This window comes from Verticillium alfalfae, genomic scaffold (assembly GCF_000150825.1).
Source record: "Verticillium alfalfae VaMs.102 supercont1.18 genomic scaffold, whole genome shotgun sequence".
Taxonomy (NCBI): domain Eukaryota; kingdom Fungi; phylum Ascomycota; class Sordariomycetes; order Glomerellales; family Plectosphaerellaceae; genus Verticillium; species Verticillium alfalfae.
The window spans coordinates 218,193-230,136 of NW_003315021.1; the positions used below are offsets into that span (position 1 = coordinate 218,193).

The window sequence follows — 11,944 nt, forward strand, 5'->3', positions numbered from 1 at the left end:
GCCGCCCAGCTTTCCCATTTTTTTCGGTCGCTCCAAACGCCTATCTGTGCGCTGACTGAAGACCACGATCACCACGCTATACTTAGCTCCTGTTGGCCGCCTTGTCGAAGCTGTCGAGAACCGTGTTCTTCAGATTCCTTGGCGCATCGGCCTCGGCCTCCCCATCATTCTCGTTGGCGATAATCTGCTTTGCCACTGTCCTCGCTTGGGTCTGGCTGACCTTGCCGTAGACGCTGAGGCCCGTGGCAATCATGCTACCAATGTCGCCACATGCCCGGCACCACGACGGGCCGTGCTCTCCTTGGCGAGGCTTGCCGAAAGGCATCCACGTACTTCTCCGCCACGGACAGGCTGACGGCACCTTGTGCAGGCCTCCTCGCCTTCGGCGATGCTCTTCGCGACGGCTTCGATACCCGCCGCCGTGGCCTTGGCCTTCATGAAGATGGCCTCGGCCTCACCGGACGCACGGTTGATCTGCTCGGCCTTCAGAGCCTCGGACGCGAGGATCACGCTCTGCTTCTTACCCTCGGCAATGTTGATGGCCGACTGCCTCTGGCCCTCGGAGTCGAGAATTTCGGCACGCTTCGAGCGCTCGGCCGTCACCTGGCGGTGCATGGCCTCGACGACGCCATCGGGGGCGTGAATATCGCGAATCTCGTAACGCAGGCAGGTCACGCCCCACGCCTGAGCAGCCTCATTGATGGCGGCGGTGATGTTGGTGTTGAGGGCGGCACGCTCCTTGAGGACGTGGTCGAGGGACAGCTGGCCGATTTCGGAGCGCATCGTCGTCTGCGCCAGCTGGGAGATGGCGTATTCGGCGTCTTCGACACCGTAGCTGTACGTAGTGAGGTCAGTACGGGATCGCAAGGAGCTCGCTTGAAACTAGTGTGACAGTACCTGGCCTTGTATGCGTCAAAGACGCGTGTGTAGAGCACACCGTCGAGGTCGAGTGTGACATTGTCGGCCGTGATGGCGCTTTGGCTGGGGATCTCAATGGCGTTTTCCTTCAGCGACTTCACGTATGCGATGCGGTCGATGAAGGGGACCAGAACGGCAAGACCAGGATCCAGGATCCGGTTGAATTTTCCCATGCGCTCAACGATCCATGCTGTTTGTTGCGGTACGAACCGGATGATCGTGTTTGCAGGGAGCGACGGCTTCTGGAAGTAGGAAGGAACACCGCCAGCCGCAGCGCTGGCACCGAAGGCAGAGGGGATGAGGTTCCTCGAGCTCGTCTGGAAGCTCCTCGACTGGAGTAGAGCCCGTCGTAGGGGCGGGGTGAGGGCCGCCTTGGTCATTGCCGAGGCCATCTTTGTTGCATTGGTGGTCGCAAAGCTGAGGGTGTTTGGCATTAGGCAGTCAGCGCAGCGCTTGCTGAGGTGTCGAGAGTGATGACATGGGAAAAACCGGGGTCGCAACTCCAGCTGCTTGGCGGATCTACCGATAATTTGCCGACACACCGATTGACACCTCGCCCAAGACGGCGAGTGTGCGTCGACGGCGTGAACCATGTACGACCCCAGCTCTGCCTAGAGCGACTTCCTTTCCATGGACTTATAGGGTTCCCTTTTTGGCAGTATAAAATTTGAAACCGGGGTATTCCATGTTGAGGACGAAGCGCGGGTCACGGAGCGCAAAGCAGGCCAGTTCACATGGCTTAGAATGCATCAGGAAGTAGCTTGCTTTCTTGGTTGAGCCAGGCCAGCGCCCGACCCAGCTCATACCCGTGGCAAGACGGCGCTAAGAAGACTCAAAAGTTGCTTCAGTTTTTCTTGACGTAGGGGAGCCTCCAGACGCTGCCAGATTTGATCTTGGGGATGGCGTTGTATGTCCTAGTGACGCCTGCTCCAATCCTCCTCAGCCGAACAAAATTGTCACGATCCTGCTAGTAACTAGGCTGGAGTCAAATTGACACTGCCCATGAAAGTCACTGGGGAAAGAGGCAAAGTTGGTCAGGGGACGGAAATCAACGTTTTCTCGACCTCAGGCACAAGGAATCGAGCGGTGGAGCCTGGCCAACAGGCAAAAAAGGTATATCAACTCATGATCATTGACTCGTCTCCTGTCATCACACGCCTGACTGTGTATTCCTTGCGCTACTCGTAGCAGGCGCCCTCGGGAGGCTGAGGGATCTTCTTGTTGGAGGGCGACGCCATGTACCTCCTGATCTCGATAAGGACCGTTTCCATGGTGTTCTCGCGCTTCCACTGCGCGAGACACGGCAGCTGTTGGGGGTCGACGACACCGTTGCGCGGGTTGACGCAGGGAAGGTTGACCTGGCTGATGAACTGGATCGTTGGGGGCTCGTCGGGGTACTTGGGGCCGCAGTGCATCTTGACGGAGTAGATGCGGTTCTCGTGGACGCTCTGCCGAGGAAACATGTCAGTGGAGGCGCTGCGGCAGGGGCAGGGGCAGGAGCAGGTTGTGTGACGCCGAAGAAGCGGTCGAGTGTGGGAAAACGGGACCTACATGAGGAGGACCGAGGATGGTGCCGTTCCAGTCAGACATGAGCAGGTCCTCGTTGTCGTTCAGACCATAGGAACAGGCCTCTACATTCGGTGTCAGTCAAACTTGCGCCACATGCCAAGGGGATTGTAGACTTGCGGCTACCTGCTCCAAGGCCCTTCTCGCCCTTCTCGAGCTCCTCGAGGAGACGGAAATTCCTAGGTACCTTGGCGCTCATGATGTCGCTCCTTGTGATCGGTCAAAGGCTTGGGTATTGGGGCCAGATTCGGCTTGGAGTTGTGGGCAGTGTGGTTTGCTGTGACTGATGATGCCGATGAGGGGCAGTGCTTCGTCTGGCGCGGGACAAACAGTCTGAGACGCAGGTGGGTTGGCTCTACTGAGGTACCTACCTTGACATGGGACAATCGCGGGGCACTTGGGGTGGCCCGGGTGGGGAGCACGCACCTTGGTGCCCCCAGCGACGACGCTCAATGATGCTGACTCAGCATTCAAGGTGACAGCTCTCACCATCGCCTGTCCCTTCCATCTGTCACACCAGCTACTGCATCGTCATGCTGGCGCGATACAATCCACCATCGACGACGTGAACACTGACTTGATTCCCGGATTAGCTGGTCCGAAAGATGGGCCAAGCTGAATTCAGCTCATGACACAATGACGACCCAGTTGCTTGCCACGGAGCTCGCGAACCTCATCTCAGAGAGCAAGCGAAAACATACCGACCTCCGGCAGGCAGCCGAGAAAGCTCTCGAGGAGCTCAAAGCCATCACCAACAAAGCATCCAACGAGGGCCAAGCCATAGCTGAACTCACGCAACGGCCCAACTTTGTCAACCCCTTCGTCATTGCTTGCGGCACTAAGAATACCAAGTTCACCGCCATCGCCATCGTCTGTCTCCAACGGCTCATCCTTGTCCGGGCCTTACCCAGAGGAAAGCTCAGTCATGTCCTTGAGGCCTTGAGGGAGGCCACGTCTGCTGGACTCGATGTGCAGCTCAAAATTCTGCAAATTCTACCCACGCTGCTACAGAACTACGCTGGGGATGTGAAGGGCGACTTACTGGTCACAGCCTTGAATATCTGCTTCATCCTACAGACTAGCAAGAATGCCATCGTCAACAACACCTCAGCTGCGACGCTGCAGCAGCTTGTGGTCTCCGTATTCGATAAGGTGGTCACCGAAGATCGTATGTTCAACTACCATGTTCATGCGACAACACTGACTAGGTGCTAGGAACTGCAGACGCCGATGGCCCTCCAGCAGGCGAGGCTCCTACAGCGGACGCAGACATCCCGCTTCGCGAAGCAGCCCTTGATGCATATAGAGTCAGTAGGACCCTCCCCGACCTTCACGGCGCTGTGAACTGTACCTGTACTGATCGACATAGATCTTCAAAGACCTGTGCCTCATGACGGAAAACCAGCGACCTGAGTATCTCAGGCTGTCTGCTTTGCCGCAGACCTTTGGCCTCGAGCTGATAGAATCTGTTCTGACGAACCATGCGGCGATCTTCGTCAGCCACCCGGAACAGGCGTTCATTCTTCAGAGCCGGGTCATGCCGTTCATCATCAGCGCCCTGAAGGACAGGCCAAACTTTGCGACCTCGGTGCGACTCGTACGCATTCTGTATACCCTCCTTCGACGACATCTCAATATCCTTCCAACGGAAGGTGGAGATGCGTTGGATATTCTCACTCACTTGCTGGACCAGGACACGGCTCTGTGGAAACGAGCTCTCTGTATGGAGGTCTTCCGCGGCATTTTCTCTGAACATGCTCTCCTCCGCCGGATCTTCATGCTTTATGATGCCAGAGAAGGCGAGAAAAACATCCTCCAGACGCTGACGGCAACCTTTGTCCGGATAAGTACCGAAAAACCTGCGGTCATCGGACTGGGCCATCAGTCAACTTTGCCCGTGGCGAATCCGTATGCCCATTCCGGCGCGACTGCTGACCAGGTCGTTCTGGAAACAGGTGGCGTCACCGGTATCATGAGCGGCTCGGGCGGATCTGAAGGCTCCAACACCGGAATCAGCTCTCAATGGAGCAACATGCGAGTCCCTTGCATTGATCAGCTGGACAAGACGGAGCCGCCATCCATCCCGGAGTCGTATATTTACAGTCTTACTTTGTCCTGCATCTCGTCCTTCTCAGAAGGGCTGGCCAAGTTCATCCTGCCCCTGACAGTTTCGGCAGAGGGGAGAAGCCGAAAGAGAAGCATGAGGCAAGACATCGGGCGAGAATCCCCGGCACCAAATGCAGAAGACTCTCCTCATGCACTCGGTCCTCGAGGTCATCTTGAGCGAGCTGGGTCTTTCAAGAGAAACCCAGTGCCTCGAAACCCCCTCACATTGGAAGACCATCCATTATACGCCGAAGTCAAGATTTGTGCTGCGATTGTAGACGAATGCTGGCCCGCCATTCTCGCAACCTGTTCGACGTTCCTCTACGCGGCGCTAGATTCCGAATACTACCACAGTCTGGTCAGGGCGTTCCAGAAGTTTGCCCATGTTGCTGGCCTGCTTCAATTGTCAACACCACGAGATGCCTTTCTTACGACGCTCGGAAAGGCCGCGGTGCCTCCCAATGTGTTCACTGCTTGCCTAAACGCCGGCAGCAACGCGCGTACCCCTAGTTTCGATGCATCAAGTACATCCCACAACAGTATTCTCAGCAACGCCAAGGGATTGCTCAGTGTGGACAGTCTAGTCGGACAAGGCTCCTCGGCAGCGGAAAGAGGTCGTCAGCCCTCAGTTGACGCCAGCGGTGCCACTCTCACAACCCGAAATTTGCTTTGCCTCCGGGCGCTGCTAAATCTTGGCATTGCTTTGGGCCCTACGTTGGGGCCATCATGGCGCATCATACTAGCAACACTTCAACAGGCCGACTTTGTGCTCTTCTCAACTCACAAGACACCGTCGAGGACACCAACCGCGATTCGGGGTCAAGACAATCAAGTCGAAGGAGATTCCAACTCGCTAGTAGTCAACTTTGGCACAGAAACAAAGGCAGTTGAGACGGCAGCATCACGTCTAATTGAAAGCACGGTTGACTTCCCCAACGACGCATTCATACAGGTCGTCGATGCGATTTGCGCTCTCCTAAATACGAATGCCGAAGACAAAACAGAGGGAGGCAGTCGGCCCCAGTCGCCCACAGGCGGCGCTACTTTGAAGCCAACGAGCCAACATCGAAAAGCAGCGGGCCCGTCGTCTGGTGCTTCGGCGCCCAATCAACAAGACCAGTTCGCTTTGGCCAAACTTGGAGATATTGCCACCATCAATATCGAGCGACTCTTGTCATATCCGCCTGATGTGTCAGGCTGGAGCTCCCTCGTTTCTCAACTTGCCGAGACCTTGAATTCCACGACTGCTAATGCGCCGGTCCGCCTGAGAGCTGCGGAGATTCTCGTGAACCTTGCGCTGGAATCAGCCAACGTGGCTTTGACGCTCGAGCCCGAAGAGCGTGGTCCTGTCCAGCTACAAGTCCTCGAGTCGATGCGAAATGCCCTACGGCCACTTGAGAAGGAAGATCGCGATACTTCGGTGGCAAACCACGCAACAGATGTTGAGATACACAAAGTCATTCTTGAGGGGTTGAAGAGCCTTCTGGAAAACTGCGGCGAGGCACTTGTTAGCGGGTGGGAAATCGCCTTTGAGATCATCGGCTCTATCTTTGTGAACCGAACGATTGCACCAGACAACCGCAAGCGTTCGGATTTACCGGCGGCCACACTCCTAACAAGATCCCCGAAACTAGTTCGTTCATCATTCAGCTCGTTGCAGCTCATTTGTTCCGACTTTCTTACATCACTCCCAAACGACTGTTTTCTCATTCTCGTTGATACCCTTTACAAGTTCTCTTCGCAATCTGACGATCTCAACATTGCTTTGACGGTATGTCTACTCTCCTGAGGTTCTATTAGTTGGCTTAACTGACAAGCGCAGACCGTGACATTCTTCTGGGTTTTGTCGGATCACCTCTCAGGAAAGAACAAGCCAATGTCAATTACGACGAGCCTCATGGACGGCGCAGAAGTATCGGACCTGGCCGCACTCGCAGGCAATCCCAAGCACAAGTCGTCAAATGCTGCCCTCTGGATGCTTTTGTTACTTCGCCTCACTACTGTCACAGCAGACGATCGTTTAGAGCTTCGTAACAGTAAGTGCCCTCCCTTGTTTACTGGCTTCAAGCGTGCTGACTTGTGAAGGCGCCATCCAGACCCTGCTCCGCATCTTTGACGCCTACGGCGACAATTTGAACCCAGAGGCATGGTTCACCTGCGTCAAGTTTGTCATTTTTAGGCTTCTGTCATCAATCGAAGACGAACTTCGTTCACCAAAGGCTAACGAGGGGGATGAAGAGGATCGGAAGGAATGGCACGGAACATCAGTCCTCGTGCTCAATGGCATTTCCGAGCTCTTAGCCTCGTACCTAAATGTTCTCTCGAAGCATCCATCGTTCAACAACTTGTGGCAAGAGCTCCTTGCTCATTTTACCACACTCTTGGACTTCAAGATCTTAGACGTCAGCACCGCAACCTTCAAGGCACTCGGTCAGATCCTCGCCCAGGGACAGCCCCACCACAAGTCGAGTTTCAGCAAAGGTACCGTCGACACGGCGTGGCAATTATGGTCGCGAGGCATCCCTGTGGCGGCGGGAGACGACGGCACGAAGAACGACAATCAAAACTGCCTGACCGCCTACGTAGGCGCGTTCCACGATGTTTACCGATTGGTCAGCGCAGACTTGACGGTCGAGCGGGTTCGCCAAATGTTGACCTTGTTCCGAGAGGCGTTGCAACGGGCCACGGTGGGCGCGTACGTCAATGATGTTGAGTACACGACGCCTCTCCAGAATCAGGTCCTGGAAGCCATCAAGACAATCCGGACGGACCTCGAAGGCGTACCATCGGCCATGATCTCACAAGTCGCCGAGTTCGTGCGACTGCCATTCAATCGCGATCCCGCGAGGGAAGGGGCATCCAAGCGCACCTATGTTGCCATGTCCAAAGGCAGCATGGCTGTCTTGCAAAGATTGGTACTGATCCATGCTGGCGACGCCGATGTGTATGCCAGTGGGGCCTTTTCGGCAGCACTGTCGGCGCTGTCCAAAGCAATCATTCTCAAATACCGATTCCCCATCGTCACGAAATCTACCCAACCCTGGAGGCTCGCAACTGATTCTACTTTGGCCGTCTTGGAAGGAACACTGCCCCATCTACACACGCTCGACGTGCCGAGAGAAACCATTCCTGACATTTGGCGGCTGATAGTTGATGCTGCTGACGGCATCATCAGCGCCGACAGCGACACGGCGCCCGACAAGACGGATATTCTGGACGACGAGGCCTTTGACATCAAGTCGTTCCGTAAACTGCGGGAGCTGATTATTCCCTCGCTCGGCGCAGAGGTCATTCCCGACAAGACGCGCAAAGCCTATGCAGAGAGCCTGTTCCGAACGTCGATGATTCACACCCCACCGCCGGGCGATTCGGCGCTCGGTGCTGATGGTGCTGGCCTCTCCGCGATGTATAAGCCGCGAAAGGGCCGCACGTCCGACCCAGCGGCCAAGGCACGATCAAAGATGAGCTACGTCTGTCTCGAGGAGCTCTTTTCGCTCGTCGCCACGCACGACGAGGATACGCCCGGGCCGTCCATCACCATCCAACCACCGACCCCTCGCTGGCCGCCTCCCGCCCTCACCCTGCCTCCTCCGGCACCCGAACCGATCAGCAGCCTCCATGTCCGGACCGCTCGTGCCACAGCACCGTTCCTCATACTGAGGGCCGCCCTGCCGCTGCGGGCCTTCATTGCCGACCAGCCCCTTCGAGGCCGTATGCCGCAGCCCCTCTCACAACGACGGGAGCTCCTTCGCCTGCTCGAGGCGCTCGTAGCCCTGCAGTCGCAGCCCGAGGCCATTCCGGACTCGCCGAACGTGGAGTGTGAGACGAGAAAGCACCTCCTGCGGTTGTATCCCCTGCTCGTGGCTGTCGTGCGCGTCGCTGGAGCGGCAGGTGACGAGGCCGTCTTGCATCTCGGCACGGAAGCGTTGGAGATTGTGGGCGGGGAGCTTGGGGGTTGAAGCTGAGAGGCGGCATGGCGATCGGCTTGTGAAACGGGCAATGGGTGTGGACGGTTATGGGGTGCTGCTGCATACTGTCACCTCGCAATTGCTAGAGGTTGACATTTCCATCAGACATTGTAGAGCTTAGAAGATGAACTTGACTTTTTGTTTTTTAAAGGAGAAAAAAACAACAGAAGTACATTCAGTCATGACTGGACCAAGCAGGCTATGTTGTGTACCTACCTATCTGGAGAGTGCGTTCCCCGAAATGTACTATGTACATCCGTCACGTCTGCCCGCCACGGTATGGAGGCTCACATCAGGATGCCCCGCCTGCCCCTGCAGCCGCCACATCTCCCGCCGTTAGTGCATCTTGTGCATCTCCCACAGGGGCAAGCAGAAGATTCCACTCCCGCCTGCAGAAGACACGAATTCCCCGCTTACCGAGGGGCACCAACACACAAAAGTGGAGGCCTCGACCAGAGAAGCTGCTCACGCCCCCCTGGTCAGTCAGTGGTCACCGCCCTACCATCTTCCCACCTGGCCTGCATCATCAACATACCTGACGGCCAGACCCTGGAAACCCGTCACCCGAGCCTCCTCCCTCTTTACCCCTCCCGCTCTTCTGCCGCCGTCGACCACTACAGCAGACCGCGGTTCCTACCATCACCATTGACGACATGTCTCTGCAGATCCCCACCCGCGGCAAGACGCAGGATGCGGCCACGACCAAGGCGGTCATCTTGGTACAAAGCGACCACCTGTCTCCTCCTTCCTCTCGGCGCCCTTCAGGGAGCTCGCTGGCTAACTCTTCTCGCGTCGCCAGGTCGGCGGTCCCTCGCGCGGCACTCGATTCCGCCCTCTGAGTCTTGACGTTCCCAAGCCCCTCTTCGACGTCGCCGGCCATCCCATCATCTGGCACTGCCTCGCGGCCATTGGTCGCATTCCCGATGGACAGATCTCCGAGGTTCTGATCATCGGCTACTACGACGAGACGGTCTTCCGCGACTTCATCAAGGACTCGTCCAAGGAGTTCCCCGGCCTGAGCATCAAATACCTGCGCGAATACGAGGCCCTGGGCACCGCCGGCGGCCTCTACCACTTCCGCGACGCCATCCTCAAGGGCCGCCCCGACCGGCTGTTCGTCCTCAACGCCGACGTCTGCTGCTCCTTCCCCCTCGTCGAGATGCTGGCCCTCTTCGACGACAAGGACGCCGAGGCTGTGATTCTCGGCACCCGCGTCTCGGACGACGCGGCGACCAATTTCGGCTGCATCGTCAGCGACGCGCACACGCGCCGCGTGCTTCACTACGTCGAGAAGCCCGAGACGCGCGTCAGCAACCTCATCAACTGCGGCGTCTACCTCTTCGCCACGGACGCCATCTTCCCCTCGATCAAGACGGCCATCAAGCGCCGCGCCGACCGCCCCTCGCGCCTCGTGTCGTACCCGTCGTCGGAGAACCTCGAGAACAGCTACGTGTTCCACAACGACGAGGACGACGACGAGGAGCGCAAGAACGAGGTCATCCGTCTCGAGCAGGACATCCTCTCCGACATGGCCGACACGAAGCACTTTTTCGTCTACGAGACCAAGGACTTTTGGCGCCAGATCAAGACGGCCGGCTCCGCCGTGCCGGCCAACGCGCTGTACCTGCAAAAGGCCCAGCAGCAGGGTTCCCCCGAGCTGGCCAAGTCGTCGGCCAACATTCTGCCGCCCGTCTTCATCCACCCGACGGCGACCGTCGACCCGACGGCCAAGCTCGGCCCCAACGTGTCCATCGGCCCGCGTGCCGTCATCGGCCCCGGCGTGCGCATCAAGGAGGCCGTCGTGCTCGAGGACTGCGAGGTCAAGCACGACGCGTGCGTGCTGTACTCGATCATCGGCTGGGGCAGCCGCGTCGGCGCCTGGGCGCGCGTCGAGGGCACCCCCATGGCCGTCAACAGCCACACGACGAGCATCATCAAGAACGGCGTCAAGGTGCAGAGCATCACCATTCTCGGCAAGGACTGCGGCGTCGGCGACGAGGTGCGCGTGCAGAACTGCGTGTGCCTGCCGTACAAGGAGTTGAAGAGGGTGCGTCTTCCCCACGTCGCCCCGGCGATCAGAGTAGCCTCATGCTGTGTGATTACTGACTGGCGCAGGACGTCGCCAACGAAGTCATCATGTGAGAGGGGGATCTACGGTCGATTCAGCGTGCTGGTAATGACGGATTGGGTGGTGAGTTTTGCATGCACCAGGGGAAAAGCGTCCCATTGCTCTTATAGATCATGCCCGCCATGTCCAGCGTCAGCTCAAAATGCGAATGATCTTTTGATGATGATGAATGGAAACCGTCTCTTGGCGTGTCAGTCTAGTGCTGCTGTGGCCGAACCGAGGCGGCATGCAGTGCAAGCCGTCGTATTCTGTTCCTGCGATGATTCGGATGCATCGGCAGCAAGAGCAGACGGGACAGGCGATTGCCATTTGTTGTCAACGGAAGGCGTCTGTTGTCAAGAGGGCAGGATGGCCCGGTTGCTTCCTGACCCCGGGCAGGACACACCGAAGACTTCGATATCCCACCGTGCTCGCGATTGCCATCTTGGACGTATGTGATTTTCTTCATTAGATCAAGCCCGCCTCTCCGACAGCCAGAGGCCGCTAGATGCTTCCGTCAATGTTGATCGTATACCCGTCATGACCTCCTCGGCATCATGCTTCCCAAGCGATACGTGCCTCCGCGGCCTCGCGCCCACAGAACCGGCTCGCAGACCAATTCGGCAGAAGCATCTTCGCAGGCAAATGTTCCTGCTGTGAAGCATCAGCAGGCCTTCCCGTTCGGCCGTCTATCAGGATCAGAACCATCTGCCCCAGGAATCGTCCAAGAGGGCACCTCCAAGCCTCACCCCTCGTTCCCTCCCACTAGACAGAAGCCTGGAGCTCCCCCAAGCAAGCGTCTCAAGGTAGGAGACACGCCCACGGCGGAAGACCCGTCATCTTCTACTGGAACGACAGCCCGCGACCTGGCGAAACCAACCGCCAACACGTTGACCTCGGACCAGCACGAGATTCTTCTACGCCATCGCCTGTCGGCCCCTACCATACATACTCTTGTCTCTATCCCATGTGCTGCTTCACCCAACATCATCCTTCAGAAAGCATGTCTAGCCACCGAGATCAACTCGTACCCTCTACTCCCGGGCGAAAAAGCTCTCTTCTCTACCCTCAACGCCGCGGCAACCACAATCTGGCCGATTGCTCTGTCCACGCCGACCCTGGCTTGGCACAAAGCCTTCCTCATTGCCCAGAACCATCCCACCGGACGATCCTGGCTGTACATCCCACGGATCACACCCCGAGATCGAACCGCTCTCGGCGAAGAGTCGAAGCACATCACCTCCCTCGTCCGCCGCATCCTCCGCTGCGCCGCCGACCT

General features: G+C 57.6%; 4 protein-coding genes across 4 annotated transcripts; 2 read left to right on the forward strand and 2 right to left on the reverse strand.

Moving 5' to 3' along the window:
- Positions 1 to 249: 249 nt before the first annotated feature.
- On the reverse strand, positions 250 to 1,310 carry VDBG_10061 (conserved hypothetical protein; the record flags this gene model as incomplete). The annotated part of the gene is made up of 2 exons (XM_002999721.1): positions 250 to 835; positions 898 to 1,310. The coding sequence occupies 2 exons, from the start codon at positions 1,308 to 1,310 to the stop codon at positions 250 to 252; spliced, it is 999 nt and encodes a 332-aa protein (XP_002999767.1).
- Positions 1,311 to 2,096: 786 nt separating this feature from the next.
- Positions 2,097 to 2,683, reverse strand: VDBG_10062 (ubiquitin-conjugating enzyme variant MMS2; the record flags this gene model as incomplete). Its single annotated transcript, XM_002999722.1, has 3 exons — positions 2,097 to 2,366; positions 2,470 to 2,549; positions 2,611 to 2,683. The coding sequence occupies 3 exons, from the start codon at positions 2,681 to 2,683 to the stop codon at positions 2,097 to 2,099; spliced, it is 423 nt and encodes a 140-aa protein (XP_002999768.1).
- A 437-nt stretch (positions 2,684 to 3,120) lies between these two features.
- Positions 3,121 to 8,549, forward strand: VDBG_10063 (conserved hypothetical protein; the record flags this gene model as incomplete). Its single annotated transcript, XM_002999723.1, has 6 exons — positions 3,121 to 3,652; positions 3,727 to 3,791; positions 3,854 to 4,081; positions 4,178 to 6,361; positions 6,413 to 6,626; positions 6,676 to 8,549. The coding sequence occupies 6 exons, from the start codon at positions 3,121 to 3,123 to the stop codon at positions 8,547 to 8,549; spliced, it is 5,097 nt and encodes a 1,698-aa protein (XP_002999769.1).
- Positions 8,550 to 9,211: 662 nt separating this feature from the next.
- VDBG_10064 (mannose-1-phosphate guanyltransferase) lies at positions 9,212 to 10,700 on the forward strand (the record flags this gene model as incomplete). Its single annotated transcript, XM_002999724.1, has 3 exons — positions 9,212 to 9,277; positions 9,358 to 10,605; positions 10,674 to 10,700. 3 exons carry the CDS (start codon positions 9,212 to 9,214, stop codon positions 10,698 to 10,700), a joined length of 1,341 nt encoding a protein of 446 aa, XP_002999770.1.
- Between the last annotated feature and the right edge of the window lie 1,244 nt (positions 10,701 to 11,944).